Raw genomic sequence first — 18,569 nt, 5'->3', positions numbered from 1 at the left:
TAGGCCCAAAACCAGGACCATCACTTTCTGTGGGTGTATAAACAAGAATTACCCGTCTGGGAGGCTCAAAGGCTGTGCCCTTGAGAAAAAAAAAAAGGCTCTTGCATGCCCCAAGAACCATCTGTTTTTCCTTTTCCCCTGCCCACACTCAGCTGAGCTTTTGCCTCCTCTAACCCCGTCAGAAAATGGCTGGTGGAGCTCAGAACCTGCTGGCATGGCCTGAAGTGACTCTGACCTGCTCTGCCTTCCTTACATCCCTGTTGGCTTTTACAAGGAGAAAACAAAACCTAGAATTTAGTGAGGAGGATTAAAATTGACAAATTTCTGTGCCCTATGATGAACTGTTAAGAGGCACTGTGGAAGCCCTGGAAGATGTAGGTGGATTAATTGCTCAGAAAGTTACTCCAGTAAATTGCAGTGTGAGCTGTGACAGTGTTTTTCAAATGCAAACACCAGAAAGGTTTATGAGTTGCCTTCAAACTGCCTGGTGGACTTGGCAGTGCTGGGCTGATGGTCAGATTTGATGATTCTATGGGCATTTTCCAATCTAAATGATTCTATGACTCAGAAGAGGCATCAATTTTCTCTAGCAGAGTTTTAAAGATATCTGCTGGGAGGCTCCTTGCTGCCAGCACCACTGCACCTTCCACACAGACACAGGAGCAGCACCCAGTGGGTGCCACCTGAATTCCCCACCACTGAATCACACAAATATGGTGTAGCCCTCACCCTGACCTCAAACTTCCAGCACCTGCTCCTGGGCAACTCCGAGACACCTGAAATAAAACAGCTAAAGAGCCCTGCAGCCCCAAACTACACGTTGCTCCTTTTCCTCTCCATTGTTTTGCTCAATTCTATTTTTTTGCTCCTCCTCTCCCTCTCTTTGCATCTCTTCCTGCCCTCTGCAAACCTTCCCCCCACCCCACAAATCTGCTGATTTGCCACAGCACCCTCTCCAGACCTTTCAATCTCCAGCTGCCTCCAGTAAGGACTTTCTCCCTTTTACATCAACTTTCCTGTTGTTCCTTGTGGTTCTGGTGCTCCCACATGGATGTACTTTGGGAGGCTGTGCAGATTTAATGAATTCAGTAAATGTCATGACAGAAATCAAGGAAGCAGAAAGACCATGGATAGTCAGGGGCTCTAGAAAATCAGATTTGGGGGAGGAGGCCAGCACTGCCAAGGCCAGACAGACACTGAGAGTGCCACAGCACCACCTCAAGCCACCCCAGCAGAGCAGGGCAGCACCAGGCAAACCTTTAAATAAATTAAATGCTAAAGACCCAAAAGTGGCCTCATTAAAACACTTCTTCATGCAGCAGACTGAAGAGGTCTGCTTAGACCCAGCCTAAGAGACCTTTGCTGCCCACCAGGGAAGTTGGACACGTCCCTGCTGCTCCTGTGTGGGGTGCTGGCAGGGAGAGCCAGGGAAAGCACCCCCAGTCTCAAGGCTTCTGTGCTATCCCTTGATTTGGGAGTGCCAAGAACACTATTTCCATCCCCCTTCCTGGTAAATCCTTCTACCCCAAATAACCTGAGTCTACCGGGCTCATTTAGATTTGCTAATCAAACTGTAAAAAGCCAGGCTCCTGAACACAGTATTACAGAAAAGTTCTATGGCAACACACAGAGAAAGCCCAACAGAATGAAAAAGAAAGAAGCCACCCACCCCCATGTTTATAAATAATTTTAAAGCTTCCAGCCTGCTGCCTTACCTAGCATAAAGTCTCTAGCAAACTCTTCAGTGCTGTCCCCGACTCAGGGTAACCCCCACACTAAGCCAACAACTGCAGGCAGCCGTTCTGCCTCTCTCGCTTTCTGTTTTGGACACGTGCTCTTGCTGGTGTGTTCATTTCTCCTTCCCTGCCTGCAGCTGCTGGGTCCTGATCTCCAAGCAGGAGGAAGAAGGGGAGGTCTGAGAGCGATGCTGGGAGCACCCCAGGCTCTGACCCGCAGCACACGGCGCCAGAAGCGCCACGCCAGAGCCAACAGCACCTCTGACCCTGCACTCCCAGCTCCAGCACCAAGCACATCCACACAGACAGGGCGTGCACCGACTGCTCCATCCCGATGGCCTTCCCATGGCTCCAAGGATCAGCCTCTGAGGAGAAGACCTCAGAGACAGGAGGCCTGCAGAAAGGAGGCCTGAAGCTGGTTTTGTAACAGAAAGGCGAACATGCTGGGAGCACCCCAGGCTCTGACCCGCAGCACACGGCGCCAGAAGCGCCACGCCAGAGCCAACAGCACCTCTGACCCTGCACTCCCAGCTCCAGCACCAAGCACATCCACACAGACAGGGCGTGCACCGACTGCTCCATCCCGATGGCCTTCCCATGGCTCCAAGGATCAACCTCTGAGGAGAAGACCTCAGAGACAGGAGGCCTGGAGCTGGTCTTGCAACAGAAAGGCGAACTGCTCCTCCTCTCTTCCTCCCACCAGCAGAAAAACAAGTACAAACACCCAGCGCTTCTGGCTTCCTTGGAAAACAGCTCTGGAGCAAACCCATGGAGACCCAGAGCAGCCAGGTGAGAACCTGCAGCACAGCTCGAGCGGCCCAAAGCGTGAGATCCGTCCTCGGCGCTTACCACGTCCTCAAGCCGAGAAAGCAACCGGGAGCTCCCCGCCGAGTTTCGGTGCAAGGCAGCTTTGTTTCAAAACCACCGGTGCTTGTTTTGCCGTGACACTGAGGAGGAGCAGCCTGGGGTCAGCCACCACATCCGCCAGCTGGGCCGGCTCCCGGCGGAGAGCGGCACCGGCACCGCGGCCGCCTCGAATCACGGCATCGGGCAGCGCCGCACCTGCGGAGCTCCCCGGCGCAGGAGAGCTCACCCTGTGACAAGCCACTGCCCCACAGTGTCCTCGTCACCTTCCACAGCCAGACAAACAGGCCTGGGCACTGCACGCACTCCTCGAGAAGCAAATGCCAGCTCCTCGTCACCTCCAGCATGGATTAGGGCTGCTCCTTACAAGATCACCCCGAGTTGTGTTGCAAATAGTTTTTATTTTCTAATGATGTGCTGTTTCTGCTGAAACATTCAGTGAGGCCAGTTAATAATGGTGTGGCACAGACAGTGAGAAAAAAAACAATGCCAAAACATCCCTGTTTATTTCACTTCCCATGAACTGGCCCTTATCTAATCTCACAAAGGATGTCCCCGCTGCTCGTGAGCAGCTCGCGTGCCAATCTGGAACGGGTTAACCACAGGGGAAGTGATGGGTGATGGCACAGGGCTGGTGCCCCCCAGACCGTGGCACTGGTGGCACGTAGAGCCACAGCTGGACACCTCACAGCTGCTGCTCTGGCATGTCCACATGGTCCAGAGCAACACGGTGTCCAAGACATGACCACACAGCTTTGGACTGCAGAGCCACCCCATCCCCTGGGGAAGCACGGGGCTTGCTGAGATTCCTGCACCCCCAGACCCCATGGAGCAGCACTTGGCACATGCCAGGGCCTCAGATCATCCTGCAGTTAATTTGTGGGGTGCACAAAGCAGCACGGCCACCACCCTGGTGGCTTTGTCAGAGACAAGGGGATGTCACCCAGCCCTGCTCTGCACACCCTCAGCTTTGGAAAAAGAAGTTCCCTAACATCTCTTTCTGCCAGCAGTGAGTGTGACCTATTTTAGCAATAAAAGGAAAAGTTCTCTGGTGCCTGGATACCCCTTGGCACTGGCAGCACAGCATTTGCTCATCAGACTGAGAAATGCACTTTTTAGCATTTGCCTGAAGAAAATAATTTTTCCCAAAGCCAATTCTCAAAGGTAGGAGGAAGAGGAAAGGTTTGGGAGGAAGCAGGGTGGTAGCAGAGCTGCCACTGTGCCAAGGTCCAGACACAGCTTGGGCTGTGAGGGGGCCAGTGTGGCACACAACCCACCACACTCAGCCTCCCCAGCCCAGGGGAACCATCCTCTGCTGCTGAAAGCCTCCTCTGAAGTGCAAAGGAGGTGATTATTGATCCAAACAAGTTGTCCACAAGCATAATGCTGTCTGCCCAACTTCCTCCCCAAAACCCTGTGAGGAGCTCACTGCAGGTTTAAGAAAAAAATGCCAACAACATAAACTAAACAATAACTCCTCCACAACCAGCTCTCCTGTTGAAGATAAGGTCAGTAATAAAAACCTGGCTGAATACATGCATTTTTATCTTGCCTACAGGGATGCAACATGTGCTGAAAAGACAAATGCCCTTATTGTTCCGAGACAGTCTCACTGCCATCCATCTCTCAGAAGCTGCTGACTTGGCCCTTTGTTTTAGGAGGTGACCACAGTGCGCGTGGCCCCTCGTTGGAAGGCACCGACTCCTGCTGCCGTCCCTGCACCAAGGCCACAACTGCTGCCAGCACTGATGGCATCTGTACCAGCTGCACAGCACTGCACCCTTCTCCACGCCCTCTCCCACCTCTCCAGCAAAGCAGGGCTGTCAGCAGTGCTTGGCTGCCCTGTCTGAATGTGCCATTCATGGAGCAGTCACGTCTCGGTGAGGACAGCTCTCAGCTGTTGTGGCTTCCCGGTCATCTGACCGGTGCCGGGTGCTGGAGCCAGCTGCCAGCCCTCTCCCCGGCAGCCAGAGGTGCCCACAGAGCAGCAGCACATCCACTACAGTGCTGCTTTTCAGCCTCTCCCCATCACAAGACTTTTGTCCCAGTCGCATCCAGGCGCCTTTGAGTCGGGAATGACCCGTCTGCCCTTCCTCCAGCCCCCACGCCTGGTGCTGTGCTTCCTGAAGCCATGAACACACACCCAGGGTGAGCAGCTCTCTTCACACAACAAACACAGACTTTCTACCACAAAAGGCACCAGGTCATTTAGCTCATCATCACATCTCTTCTGTAGCCCTCACCATCTCCTACCACACCTGCTCCCATACAACACCCACAACCTAGCTGCAGGTCCATGTAGGACCCTTTCAGCTTTCCATGTCCCCTATACTCTTCTTTACACCTCCACAGCAAATCCTTCACTTGCTCAGTATTTTGAATAAATGCTGTCACAATGACAACCAGCACAAGTCCCCAGCCTTGCAGAAGGTGCCTCCAGGGGCTGGTGGGGCAGCACAATCAGGGTCAGGCCTGAAGCACAGGAAAAGGCTCCAAAAGTGGCTTTGCCAAACCACATAAGCTGTGGAAGTTCTTTCTTCACCAGTGGATTTACAATCATGAGATCAACCAAAAGCAAAGCATCACCTTCTGCATCAAATCTTGTCCAAAAAGAAGATTAGGGAGCAACCACAGAAGTTTACTGTAGCTTGAAGTAAAAAAAGTGTTTTGGATAAAGGCTGTATCCTAGGGAAAACAAGATTTAAATAAAAACTGCTGTAAGCCAACTTCTTCCCAGCAATGGCAAGGGGACTCTAGGGCAGGGAATTAGGCGTCCTGTTCTTTCACCTCCATGCTCTCCCATTCCCAGAACAGAAAGCCAATTTCCCGAAATCCACCACTGAGCTGCTCAGAGCTAACGCAATCTGTCACTGGAAAGGGACTCAAGAGAGATAGCGCTGAGTTCTCGTGACAGACCTGATCAGACTCAGTATTTCCAAGGTATGTCTTTTATTTTCAGGCCATTCCTTAAAACATTAGCCCAGCAGGCAGAATTCAGGACTCCCCTCGCTCAGCTGGTAGCAGGAGTTTGTGCTCGGAGGTGGTGCACCACAAACTCTTCTGTTCCTCCAGTTCCTGGATCACTGACACAGACCGGCAATTTGCTCCCAGGAGACAAAAGCACGAATAACTACTCCAAGGAAAACCACCACAGCAGCAGCAAGGCACAGTACAGTGCCCCTGTGCAGGCTTACCTGGCACCACACCGACCATGTCACCGTGGAGAGCAGCGAGCTCCTGCCATCCCCAGAGCCTGCGCTTTCCACAGCACCACACTGCATTTAACTCGCTCTGCTCAAACTGCTGGGAGGAGGAGTCTGGGCAGGGAAGGCACTCCATTCCCCCCCAGGCCACTTTTTGGCTTGGACACCAAATCAACACGCAAGTTTGCACCAACCTCTTGTCTCTGGTTCGCACAAACAAGGAAGTTATTTATCATGGGCCAAAGCAAACGAGCGATGGGGCCGGGACGCTCCTGCACAAGGGCTGTGTTGAGAATGGGGAGCTTAATGAAGGAACTGCTGAGCTGCTCCCAGCCAGGAGAGGTGCCACGGGAAAAGCACAATGGTCTCAAAGCTGGAGCAGAGGAGCTGAGGAGGGCTGAAGCTGTGTGCAGGGAATGGGGGCAAACAGCAGGAAGGAGGCAAAATGAGCCTCTTGTTTAGCAGGGAGGGAAAAGTGCTCACAAAGGGGAATTCAAGTGATGGTGGAGCACCAATTTCATATGGATGGTGCACACACCCCAATCCTACCAATCCCTAATCCTGTTTAGCATCTCTAAAACACTTAAAGCACCCCAAAAGCAGAAGCTGTTTTGTCACAGAGGCTGCTGCTTGAGGACACCTTGTGTGCCCTGACCCCCAGCACCTCCAGCACCTGATACCACCCTCCTGGAAAGCCCAGCCTGCATCCAAAGCCACACCATTCCTGCTCTGAAATGTCAGGGCAGTAACAGGAGCAGGAAGGCTGATAAGGAGGTCACAGCAAGAAACTGGATTCATGCAGGAGGAAAAGAGGGGAACTCTTCTGTTCCCAGGGAATATTGATCATGAAGAGGTTTTAAAAAGAAAGGGGGACATGCACTACACTGGAAAATTGATCTGTTTACAGAAAATATCTGCAGGTTGCCTGAAAATTAATATCCTTCATGCGAAAGTTTCCTTTGAGAGAGCATGAACTTTGGACACATTAGAAGGTTAAGAGCGTAAGTAATGTGTTTTTTCACCTTTAGCTAAAGGTCACGGAGCATTCAAACAATTCCTCTGTTTCCAAGCTGAACATGACAGAAGTCAACTGTGCACCCCAACATTACAGCTAATGAATATGGAAAACAGAAATGTTTTTCCTGCACTTTGGCCAAGAACCACTCTGTGCCCTTAAGAAGGAACTGCTGATTATTGGAGATATTAGTTTTACCTCAAGAAAGTCAAACAAACCAGAACCTTTTCACTAAGCTTCCTTCTTCCCGTTAAAAGCATGCTGACTTGTCAAAGCTTTTTGCAAGTCATTCTCTACTAAGGCAGAATTAAATTCAGGGTCATTATAGAACTTTGCATTTCCATTTTCACATAACACCCAGCCTTCCCAACAGCTGTTGGACCAGATATCTCTCAGTGAGGAGGAAGAGGAGCAAGACACCTGAGTGTGCTGCTTACCCTGTGGAAGTGCCTGTTTGCTGTGTCAGCCATTGGAGAGAGCTCAGTCTGGGTCAGACCCACGGTTCACAGCCCTGCCCAAAGCTGGCAACCAAGGATGAAACCAGACAACAAACATCCTCCCTCAACCAGTACTGGTCTTCTCTGCCAGCTCCAAACTCAGCAGTAGCTCGTGGAACATGCTGCTGGGAGGAGGTGCCCCTATGTACAAAGCATATTTCTGTTTGTTTACTTGAAATACACTTTTTTCTCCCCATTTTGTTGGCTATTCCCTTAAGCTTTATGTGATGGGAGAAGAAAAATCCCTCAGCCTGCTTTCCACTGCCTCCTGCCCCTTCACAACATCTCCTCTCACTTGCCTCATCTGTGAAATCAAACAGCTGCAATCCTTTAAATCACTTTTCATAAAGTGTCTCCAAGCCTAAAATAATGTCACGGCTCATTTCTGAGCTCAGCATTCCTGCCGCGCCGCATTTCCCTGGGTGCGACCGTCACAGCTGAGCTGTGATTATTTATTTATATTATAATAGCATTTGCAGCCCTGCTGTGCTCAGCCCTGCACACGCGCCCAGGAGGTGACCCAGGGCGTTTCCACCACCAGGATAAGGATCCCTGAGCTGACGAATTCCCAGTTCTCAGGAAAGGATGTCTTGGAACGCAACAAACCAGAACCAAAATTTAATTAGATGCAAGTACATGTCAGTGTCGGGTTGGTTTTGGCCTCTCTTGGTTTCTTCCAAACAAGCTCTCACTGTGCAAACACACCCCATGACAAAACTGACCTGGCCAAGACATGCAAGCAAATACCGCTGACTTTTAATATTAAACAGCGCAGCAACTTCAAAGGAACTGGGCTCTCCTCTCCCAAGCAATCCCACCAGAGATCAGCTCCAGCCCCAGAGCCATGGCCAGGCTCCAGCTCACGGCGCCGCCGAGCAGGAGACACGTGTTAGTGAACAGCTGAGAGCGGCGGGGCAGATCATGCAGGGACACGCTTCCACAAACAGCCTGCCTGCCCTCCCAGCTCAGGCAAGGTGCGTCCGTTTGTGTGGGGCTGGCACGCTTCTGCCCACAGCAGCCTTCTGGCTTTCCATCCAAAAAAAATCTCAGCTCGGACCTCTCCTGCATCCAGACACCCAAAAGGTATCACTTAACTCCGGGTGATTACATGTGCCTGTAAAAATAGCTTCTAGAAGTGAATGCCAGCAGCTTCTTCCAACATTAATACAAGAGAACAGAACCAGTGTTCACTGCAGGCTGCAGAAACTCCCAGCTCCAGCCCGCTGCAGACAACTGCTCTGCTCATCCTGCTGTTGCAGCACTAAGGGGAAGCAGTTGGGATTTTGCAGGAGACCGGGGCTCAGCACCCCAAGGACAGGAGCCATTCACACTTTAAAATCTGTCTCCACACTGCAGACGAAGGTTCCTTTGGTTTGCTTTTAAACCAGAGTCTTGCAACAACTGCAGATCGTGCTCACCTTGGTCGCATCCTCCTCCCGCTCGGGTTTCTTCTAGAAACGAGAACTGGGATTTTCTTTTTGAGACAAATGCTCTTGGTTATGTTCCAGCCCCCAAACAAACACGCTCACAGTGATGGAAGCAAAGCTCCCATAAATCGAACCAGGTCAGCGTGTCTCATAGCCAGGATGAAAAGCTTCTTTGTGCAGCAGCACGCAGGCCCCGAGCGATGTAGATGAGCCAGCAAACGCAGCCAAGAGCTCGTCCCGCGCCCTCCTTAACGTTTCTATTTCAAAGCCTTTCCAATCTCCAGGTCTGCTCCTTGTGCCACTCTGCTGTAGCCAGGCAAAGAGGGCAAATGAGGGAATTTCAGCCCTTCACTGGCATTTTGTGGGTTTCCAGGCTCTCAAGTTGAACACTAAACCAGCAGAGACTGAATTTTACCATTCAGTAGCTGTGACTGTCACAAGCAACCCCCAGACAAGGTCTCCTCCCTGACTTGTGTTTCAGGCACCTTCCACCTCACTGTGATCCACCAAGAAGCAGCTCCAAAGACTCTTGGAAGTGTGAGCCATACTCCAGCACCTAATAAGATTCCTTTAAGCAGCCTGAGCTGACTAAAGCTGTTCCACTAAGAAGAGTTTCCTCCGTTAAGGGCTTAAACTGAAAACATTCACCCGCCTGGGATGAGCAAACACAGGCATGAGTGAGACAGCACAGAAAGGAGAGGCTGGATCCAGGTGAATTAACCTCTGTGAGTTCTGGTACATTCAACAAGACAGAGCCAAAAAAAAAAAAAATCATCTCCAGCTTATGCCTTGATCCAAGAAAAGAAAAGATTACAGGTCAAGACTAAGAGGGGGGGAAAAGAGGGGGAAGGATAAAATGGAAAGCTCAGCAGCTCAGTTATCTTCTTGCTCCCCAGGAGAGCTGCATAAAGAGGCAGGTCTGCTAACAGAGAGCAGGAGGCAGGTTCACTCAGCAGCTTGCCTGGGAACCAGGAGAACTCTCCTGAGGGTGTGAGGAGCAAGGACTGGGTTCACTGGGAAGCAGCGAGCCCACACGTAGAAGAGGATGCTCCTTCCCTTGTGATTCAGTGCCAAGGAAAGGCCATGCCAAAAAGGGCTGGAGGGCACATGCTCCTGCTCCACAACAGTGGTCAAACCTTCCCCTTTGCCCCCAGGTTGGATGCACCAAACCAAAGGTGCTCTTGCCAGGAGGACAAACAGACACAGGTGCTCAGAAATGATGAGCCAGAGCTCATGAGCACCACCACAGCCAGTGCTTAGGAAAAGGCTGGAAAGGGAGAGAAAAACTGAAAGCACCATATGGAGAAACAGAAGAGGATCCCATGAGAGAGGAACAATGAAATCCTGTACCACAGGCACAGAAATGGTCTGATTCCTCCGTAACAGCCACATCCGAGACCGGCGCAGCCCAACCACTGCCTGACACTGGGGACACCCACGTGGCTCCCACCCTGCCAGTGGCTGGGGAAGGAAAGATGTGGCCTACTGTATTTGTGGGGTGCCTCGATGAAGGAAGGAATGATGGATCTATGTTCTCAGAAGGCTAATTGATTATTTTATACTATATTATATTGAAGAACACTAAACTATATTATACTAAAGAATACAGAAAGGATACTTACAGAATGCTAAAAAGATAGTAATAAAACTCATGGCACAGCTCAGCACTGGTTGGCCACTGAGTCAAAACAACTCACCAGAAACCCAATGAAACAACCACCCGTTGGATAAACAATCTCCAAACACATTCCAAAGGAGCAAAACACAGGAGAAGCAAACGAAATAAAACTGTTTTCCTTTTTCTCTGAGGCTTCTCAGCTTCCCAGGAGGAAAAGATAGTAATAAAACTCATGGCACAGCTCAGCACTGGTTGGCCACTGAGTCAAAACAACTCACCAGAAACCCAATGAAACAACCACCCGTTGGATAAACAATCTCCAAACACATTCCAAAGGAGCAAAACACAGGAGAAGCAAACGAAATAAAACTGTTTTCCTTTTTCTCTGAGGCTTCTCAGCTTCCCAGGAGGAAAACTCCTGGGCGAAGGGATTTTTCAGACAGTGGGAGCGTGCCGGTGGCCTTACCGCGTGCGGCCGGGCGATCTGCACCGGGTAGGACATGGCGTGCGGGGCGTAGCGCGGCTCGGCCGCGCGCCAGCTCTGCGTCACGGGCTGCGTGGAGCCAGACATGGCCGGCGAGCAGGCTGCCTCCAAATCACCAGCCAAGGATTAGGAGAGCCGAGAGCTCCTCTTCATCGCGTGTGCGCTCTCCACGGCGTGCGATAGCTGGAAGGAAGCGGGAAAGCAGCAGGTTAAAATTCAGTCCTGTGAGACAACCGAGGATCAGGCCTTGGGCCGTCACCAAAACCTCAGTGCCCTCGCAGTTCCCCAGCAGCCCCCTTCTCCATTTGGCAAACCACACTGCTAAATTTTTTCTGTAGATTACTCCTATCACAGGAAGTCCAAATGTAAGATTGTCCAAAATTTATCGCACCCAGTTTTCCCAGAAAGCCTTCGCCCACCCCCAGCAGGACCAGGAAGCCAAACTGCCAGCTATTTCTTTGGGTCCTACTGGTCTCTAAGTTTCTTGGAGATGAGTATTTTTTTTGCAGGGTGACTCAGTTTCCAAAAACACAGTCTAGAGTTTTGGCATTTCAACACAAGGCCCAAAAAGGCACAAGGTCCCTCCCCAGCCCAAGCCTTCCAACATCCACACTCTCACATGTCAGTGCTCTTCTTTCCAAGCTGCGGCCACTCCTGCAGCCCTCTGAGCTAAGCCCTGATCTAATGGCAGGAGGGACACCAGCCACTGACCTTGCCTGCAGCTGTGTCCATCCACGAAGCCATAATAAAAGCCAGGACTCACGCACATCACACACCTTCAGTGCCACCTGGATCAGCCCTTCTGATGGGGCCAGAATGCCAGAGAACACAGCACAGCCCCGAGGGTATTTTCACAAACACCCCGTCACCCACGCCTTCACTCCTCTACCACCTGTTGCAACTCCTTTAGCAGCTGCAACAAAATCAGGAAAACCAACAAAGTGGGAAGGTGGCTCTTGGCCCCAAGGGGAGATTTGCAAGTTACTGATTTTTACAGATACTTCACACACTGTTTGCTTGGTGATGATTTTAAGCCTCCTGGCTTTTGTCTGGATTGAAAAAGTAACAAAGGTCTAAATGCTGCCCTTCATCGCTGTCAATGTGAGGTGCATTAACTATTATTCTCAAATTAACAGCTAGTTACACAAAGCATAAACTGCCACTGCTGCCTGCCCGGGTCAGGGGATGTTATCAGGACTGATCCCAAGCAGGGATCAGCTCCCTGGGACCCATTCCCATCCCACCCAGTGCTCACAAAGCTCCTCCCCAGTGCAGGTATGTGTTAGGTATGGATCTGTGCAAGGTTTTTGGCAGTATCGAACTCTTCCAGCAGCACACCAGGAGCAGCAAAGGAAACTTCCAGTGCTCCCAGGAGCCTCTCCCCACACTTGTGGTCTCTGTGCATGGGGAGCACAGCCAGCCCCAGCCAACGCAATTTCAACTGAAACAGCAGTTGGCATGCACAAAAACCAAAAGGGGGTGGGAAAGCTGGGCAAAAAAAAAGAAAAAAAAGAAAAAAAGAAAGAGGAAGCTTTTCTTTTTATATTTCTTTTCCCTGCTGCGAGACCACAGATGAGCCCGTGCTGATAAACCCCTCGCTATCTGCTGCAGCAGGCACGAAGCTGCCTCACTGGTTTGCCAGCAGCCTCACAGCCAGAAATAAACCAAACCAAGCAACAGTCCCTGGGCAGCCAGGGAAAGGCAGCCTCTCACCCAGAGGTCAAATCTTACAGAAATCATCTTCTCAGCAAACCCCCATGAAGCCTAAGGATGGCAGACACACAAAGACATCACCACGCTCCTGATGGGGGTCAGGTGAGTCTCTCTGAAAAAGGCATTTTACCCAGTGACAAACGAAAAAGGCAAGGTTTAGCTCTCAAGGCAGGGTGCAAAGGGGACAACCAGGTCCCTCCTGCTTTCAGCTCACTCCTTACACAAGAGCTGGATCCACATATCCCTGCTGAGCCCCAGGACACCTTACCTGCCAGCCCAGGGAAGCACCGGTGGCTGGGAGCAGCCTGACCCTCATCCCAGATGAGACAGCCTCCCCATGCTGGAGCTTGACGTGCTCAGTGCAATCCAGCCCGGGCAGGAAAGCCCCTGTGCACACGGGGGAATTCAGAGATACCCAGAACAGGCGTATTTATACTTCCAGTATGACTGTCCCACTTCCCCCTCCTGCTTCCGACTGGACGGGATTGTGCTCACCCATTCCCACCCTAAGCTGGGGGCTGTGCCAGGAGCACATTGTCCCAAAGCTGCCATGCTCACCCTCCCAGGAGACACCAGCACCCTGCCAGGAGACACCAGCACCCTCCAGCTCTCCTGCAGCCCAGTTCCAGGGGCAAACCCTTCCTGCAGCTGCCAAGGACATGTGCACAGGGCTCTCTCAAGGGCTCTGAAAGCTCAGTGGGATCTGCAGTAATTTAAGGTACTTTCCCAATAACAGATTCAAACTCAGACATCTTGGCTTACGGCCACCTACAAGTTAATTAGCACATGTAAAAATATACACACACACACACTCTCCAACCCAAAGTCCATGGCAGCTTTCAGCAAGCCGAGGCTTCCTGGAAGCACAGCAGGTACCTGACCGTGCTGAGGCAGCTGCCTACAGTAAAAGAAATAGGATGATTTTTTTCTTTAACTCTTCAGATCAGCAGTTCAGCTTAAAACACAGCACCAGGTGCAAAGCCACATGGTATCGAGCTCTAAAACAGTTTAAAAGCTTTTTTGCCTTGGTCTGTGCAACTAAAAAAAGTTAACTGTGTGCTAGAGGAGTACAGACACAGGATGAAATACAGGGGCCAACAAAACCATCCTGCACCAAGGCACAGTGTCTGCGAGCTGTGTCCTGCAAATCACAAGCTAGCAGCAGCATATAAAGGATTTTTCCTTAACAAGGGCAGCAAACTACCTCTGCCTCTATTAAGGCTTCTTGTTAGAAGCCCTGGGAAGACAAAAGTAAAAATCACATGGTCCTTTGCAAGCAGGGCAGAAGCACTGCCCATGCATTCCCACATCTGGAAACAGCAGGTCACCAGCAAGATCCCAGCACAAGCCCTGGATGTTTCTACCACAGGAGGAGCCAAACAAGGTCACCAAAGCACTGGGGCAGCTCCACAGATGCCTCAGATCACACCTCAGGTCCCATTTTTACACTCCATGTGCCCAGCCAGCAAAAATGTTATGAGGGCTTCCACTGGGAGTAAAGTGGGAGCACATCCTGCAGGACATGCACTGGTGCCCTTCTCTGGGTGCAGCTGGGACACCACCAGGCCACCTATTCCCAGCCAAAGACACTGGGGTGCCTCCTCCTCCAAAACCCTATTAATCATTTTAAGAGAGGAACACAAACAATAGGAACAGATTAATGGAAGCAAGAGAGAGAGTGCAGCCAGGCTCTTTAAATCTTTTAAATCAAACTGTTTAGTTCTTACTTTCTCAACTGATTTTGATGAAGAACAGACATTGTCTCACAGGAAAGGTATTTCCCCCCCCAGTTAGAGTCTCCATCTGAGACTGTTTTACCCACAAACCTGCATTAGCCATTACAGCACTAGGTACCAGGAGATTTATGGTCTCTGATTAGGAACAGGAGAAAGCTGGAGGTTATCACCACAACCAGAATCAGGGCTACAACATGAACCTGTGGAGGAGGCGAGTGCCTATGGAACCTCCTGTATCTGTTCATTTTCACCTGTTGAAAGACTCACAGGATTCTGCCCCGCTGCTAAAGCCTTCAAAACTCCCCCATCCTCCCCCTGCCACCACCCTGCTCTCCTGTTTCTCCTCTTCACGTGCCATTTACTGCCTAAAATTGCTTCCCCATCACCTGTTCTCCCAATCACACCACAAAAGCACACCACAAGCCACAGCAAGTTGCTGCAGGCTGGCCCACATGCCAAGGAGCTCTGCCCCAGCACCAGCCAGCTCCCAGCAGCGTCCCCAGCCTGTGCTAAGGGGGTGCACAGCACCAGGCCAAGCACATTCACATCCAAAAGAGGGGCACAGAGGAGTCCACAACACCCTGCAGCCACCTCTGGATTCCCAACCCACAGCACTTGGGCAGGGGGCTGTACAGCTCCACGCTGGACCTTCAGTGCAGCTCCCTCCCAAAGCCTACGCTGATACAGGCAGAACCCTGCTAAACCCTGCAGGTCTAAAATAAAGGGTTTGCAATTAAATCCAGCTGCAAAAAAATTTAATTAACATCATCCAACACACTTGTTGCTCTTCAAAGTTAGAGACAACCTTCCTGATTTGCTCTGGACTCCTCAGGGAGAGCAGGATTCCCAGGCGAGGTCCCTGGCTTGACTGGTACAACACAAATGTGGGCCAGCTGCTGTAATTACCCAGTGCCTGAGTTCATCTCTCTGAAAGGTGAGAACAACAAGACACTCCCAGCTCACAGAAAATACCAGTTCATCTGTTCTCAGAGGAGTTTTAAAGATCCCAATGAAAACACATGGCTCAAGTTCAAAACACACTTTTTTCTTTTTTTTTTTTTTTTTTTTTTTTAAAAGCAAGGACATGCTGAAATAAGATTAACAGAATATTTTGTTTCCTAAGCCCAGAGTAATGTTACTCAACTTGTGGTCTACGGACCATGGGTGATCTATAGAAGACGTTAAGAAGCAGCCCACAAAATGCCTCATTAAAAGGCAAAAACTAGTACCACCACACCATGCAGACATGGCCAACAAGAGAGATACTGTTGGCACTCACCAGCGCATTTAACTGAAGAGTATTGACAACAAAGCTCATATTTAATTACATTAAATGATGCAGTTTTTGGAAAAAACAACAAAGTCATCTTTAATCAAATGCTAAATACATGACAATTTTCCTCCTCAAACAAGAAATAAAAGGTATATATCCTCCAGTCAACTCGTGCATTTTCAAATAAAAGTTAAGGAGACCTTTGTAATGATGCTTAATTAATAGCAAGCTGTAACATCCACCTCCAGGAGTCCAACCAACCATCCATGGTGCCTAACAATCCCCAGCACCCAGCTGTGTGTGGCACAGCAGAGAGCATTGCTTGTCAGCCTCCACCCCACTGACGTGCAGCTCTAGATCAAAACCAGACCTGAAAAGCAGCTAAGAGATTTACTCACTCTTGCTTTAAAGGACTAGGGGAAGCAGAAATCATTTAGATGCGATGAAAATGGGTAGAGAGCTGTTCCTCCGAAATGCACCACAACGTAACGTTAATGGATTTGTCTAATCAATATGTGCATGAAATTTTCTTGGAAGACAGTTGACATTATACACAAATATTTGTATGTACTGTATCTATGAAGTCCTTTCAAGAGGAAAGCAGGCTGTCTGCCACAAATTTAGGGCTCTATTCAGAACAACAAAGATAACAATGTCAACGTCTGCAGCCCGGGAATCCGCAGTTCAATCACAGCGGAGCACAGAGGTTTTACATTAACATTGCAGCACGGGGTCAACAGGAAAAATCAGGCACATCCTGAGCTCTGTGGCATGAAGGAGAGGTTATTTCAACCCCAGGGATCAAGGCTTGTACCTGCATGTGATCCTAAAACATTCTCCTTGCTTTGGAAGAGTACAGAAGTCAAGCCAGACTGGCAGCACCTGCACATGATGGTCAGACCCTGCAGCTCCTCAGCTGCTCCGCCAACATCAGTACCCAAAACAGCTCTTGTCCCATTCCCCAGCTCACCCTCTGGCACAGCGCTCCTCCCTCTTCTCTTTTGTCCAGATGACTTCTGAACTAGATTTTTTTCCTTGCTTAACCAACGGTGCAGATGCACAAGCAATTACAGCAGCAGATTTTTTTTTTTTTTTTTTTTTTTTTTTTAAAAGCAAGGACATGCTGAAATAAGATTAACAGAATATTTTGTTTCCTAAGCCCAGAGTAATGTTACTCAACTTGTGGTCTACGGACCATGGGTGATCTATAGAAGACGTTAAGAAGCAGCCCACAAAATGCCTCATTAAAAGGCAAAAACTAGTACCACCACACCATGCAGACATGGCCAACAAGAGAGATACTGTTGGCACTCACCAGCGCATTTAACTGAAGAGTATTGACAACAAAGCTCATATTTAATTACATTAAATGATGCAGTTTTTGGAAAAAACAACAAAGTCATCTTTAATCAAATGCTAAATACATGACAATTTTCCTCCTCAAACAAGAAATAAAAGGTATATATCCTCCAGTCAACTCGTGCATTTTCAAATAAAAGTTAAGGAGACCTTTGTAATGATGCTTAATTAATAGCAAGCTGTAACATCCACCTCCAGGAGTCCAACCAACCATCCATGGTGCCTAACAATCCCCAGCACCCAGCTGTGTGTGGCACAGCAGAGAGCATTGCTTGTCAGCCTCCACCCCACTGACGTGCAGCTCTAGATCAAAACCAGACCTGAAAAGCAGCTAAGAGATTTACTCACTCTTGCTTTAAAGGACTAGGGGAAGCAGAAATCATTTAGATGCGATGAAAATGGGTAGAGAGCTGTTCCTCCGAAATGCACCACAACGTAACGTTAATGGATTTGTCTAATCAATATGTGCATGAAATTTTCTTGGAAGACAGTTGACATTATACACAAATATTTGTATGTACTGTATCTATGAAGTCCTTTCAAGAGGAAAGCAGGCTGTCTGCCACAAATTTAGGGCTCTATTCAGAACAACAAAGATAACAATGTCAACGTCTGCAGCCCGGGAATCCGCAGTTCAATCACAGCGGAGCACAGAGGTTTTACATTAACATTGCAGCACGGGGTCAACAGGAAAAATCAGGCACATCCTGAGCTCTGTGGCATGAAGGAGAGGTTATTTCAACCCCAGGGATCAAGGCTTGTACCTGCATGTGATCCTAAAACATTCTCCTTGCTTTGGAAGAGTACAGAAGTCAAGCCAGACTGGCAGCACCTGCACATGATGGTCAGACCCTGCAGCTCCTCAGCTGCTCCTCCAACATCAGTACCCAAAACAGCTCTTGTCCCATTCCCCAGCTCACCCTCTGGCACAGCGCTCCTCCCTCTTCTCTTTTGTCCAGATGACTTCTGAACTAGATTTTTTTCCTTGCTTAACCAACGGTGCAGATGCACAAGCAATTACAGCAGCAGATCTGGGGGAAGAACGGACTTTGCAGCTCCACCACAGAGCTGCTCAGAGCAGGGTGTTGCCCTTGTAAGAAGGTACAACTGGTCCCTAAGGCCATGGAGGGGATGACAGAAGCTCAGGAGCTGAAGTCTCTCATGCTGGTTTGCTGTCTCATAGCTGCAATCAGTCTTCATCAGCTCTCCCAGCCACGGCATGGCTCCACGCAGAACCGGTTCCAAGCCCTGATGAAAGATGACTTCTCTGCCCTGCTCCTATCACTGCCCAAAGCCACAAAGCAGGATTTGCCACTTGCATTTCTCCTTTTCAATCTTTCCAAGCTATTTTAGGCATGGGACCCATGTTTAGCTCTGCCCCAAGATAACCTTTGCCAGCATTTGTGCACAGACCTTGGCACCGCGGCGGCACGGAGCAAGGTCAGAGCGTTGGATTTTGCCAGCCCCATTCCCAGTAGTGTTCTGAAAAGCAGGTTTGCCAGGCCAGCTGCTCCCAGCCTGATGCTTCTGGAAAGGACATGCTGAGTGTGCACTGTGATTCCTGTCCCTGACAGCCCGTGCTCAGACCCCAACCCACTGATTCCCCAAGAGCCCGTGAGACATCTGTGCACTCGCCCCAGCACT

General features: G+C 49.9%; 1 protein-coding gene across 12 annotated transcripts in view; it reads right to left on the bottom strand.

Annotated features, from left to right (window-relative positions):
- NCOR2 (nuclear receptor corepressor 2) overlaps positions 1-18,569 on the bottom strand; it is a 229,991-nt gene that overhangs the window by 146,940 nt on the left and 64,482 nt on the right. For all 12 annotated transcript variants that reach the window (XM_041410484.1, XM_041410491.1, XM_041410492.1 and 9 more), the window contains exon 2: positions 10,827-11,027. In XM_041410484.1, coding sequence (XP_041266418.1) covers positions 10,827-10,931 — 105 coding nt within the window. In that variant the 5' untranslated portion in view covers positions 10,932-11,027. The remainder of the gene's footprint in view (positions 1-10,826; positions 11,028-18,569) is intronic.

Source organism: Onychostruthus taczanowskii, unplaced genomic scaffold (assembly GCF_017590055.1).
Source record: "Onychostruthus taczanowskii isolate IOZ18803 unplaced genomic scaffold, ASM1759005v1 scaffold32, whole genome shotgun sequence".
NCBI lineage: Eukaryota > Metazoa > Chordata > Aves > Passeriformes > Passeridae > Onychostruthus > Onychostruthus taczanowskii.
The sequence above is the reverse complement of the archived record's forward strand: the minus strand, read 5'-3'. Positions and strand labels throughout refer to the sequence as shown.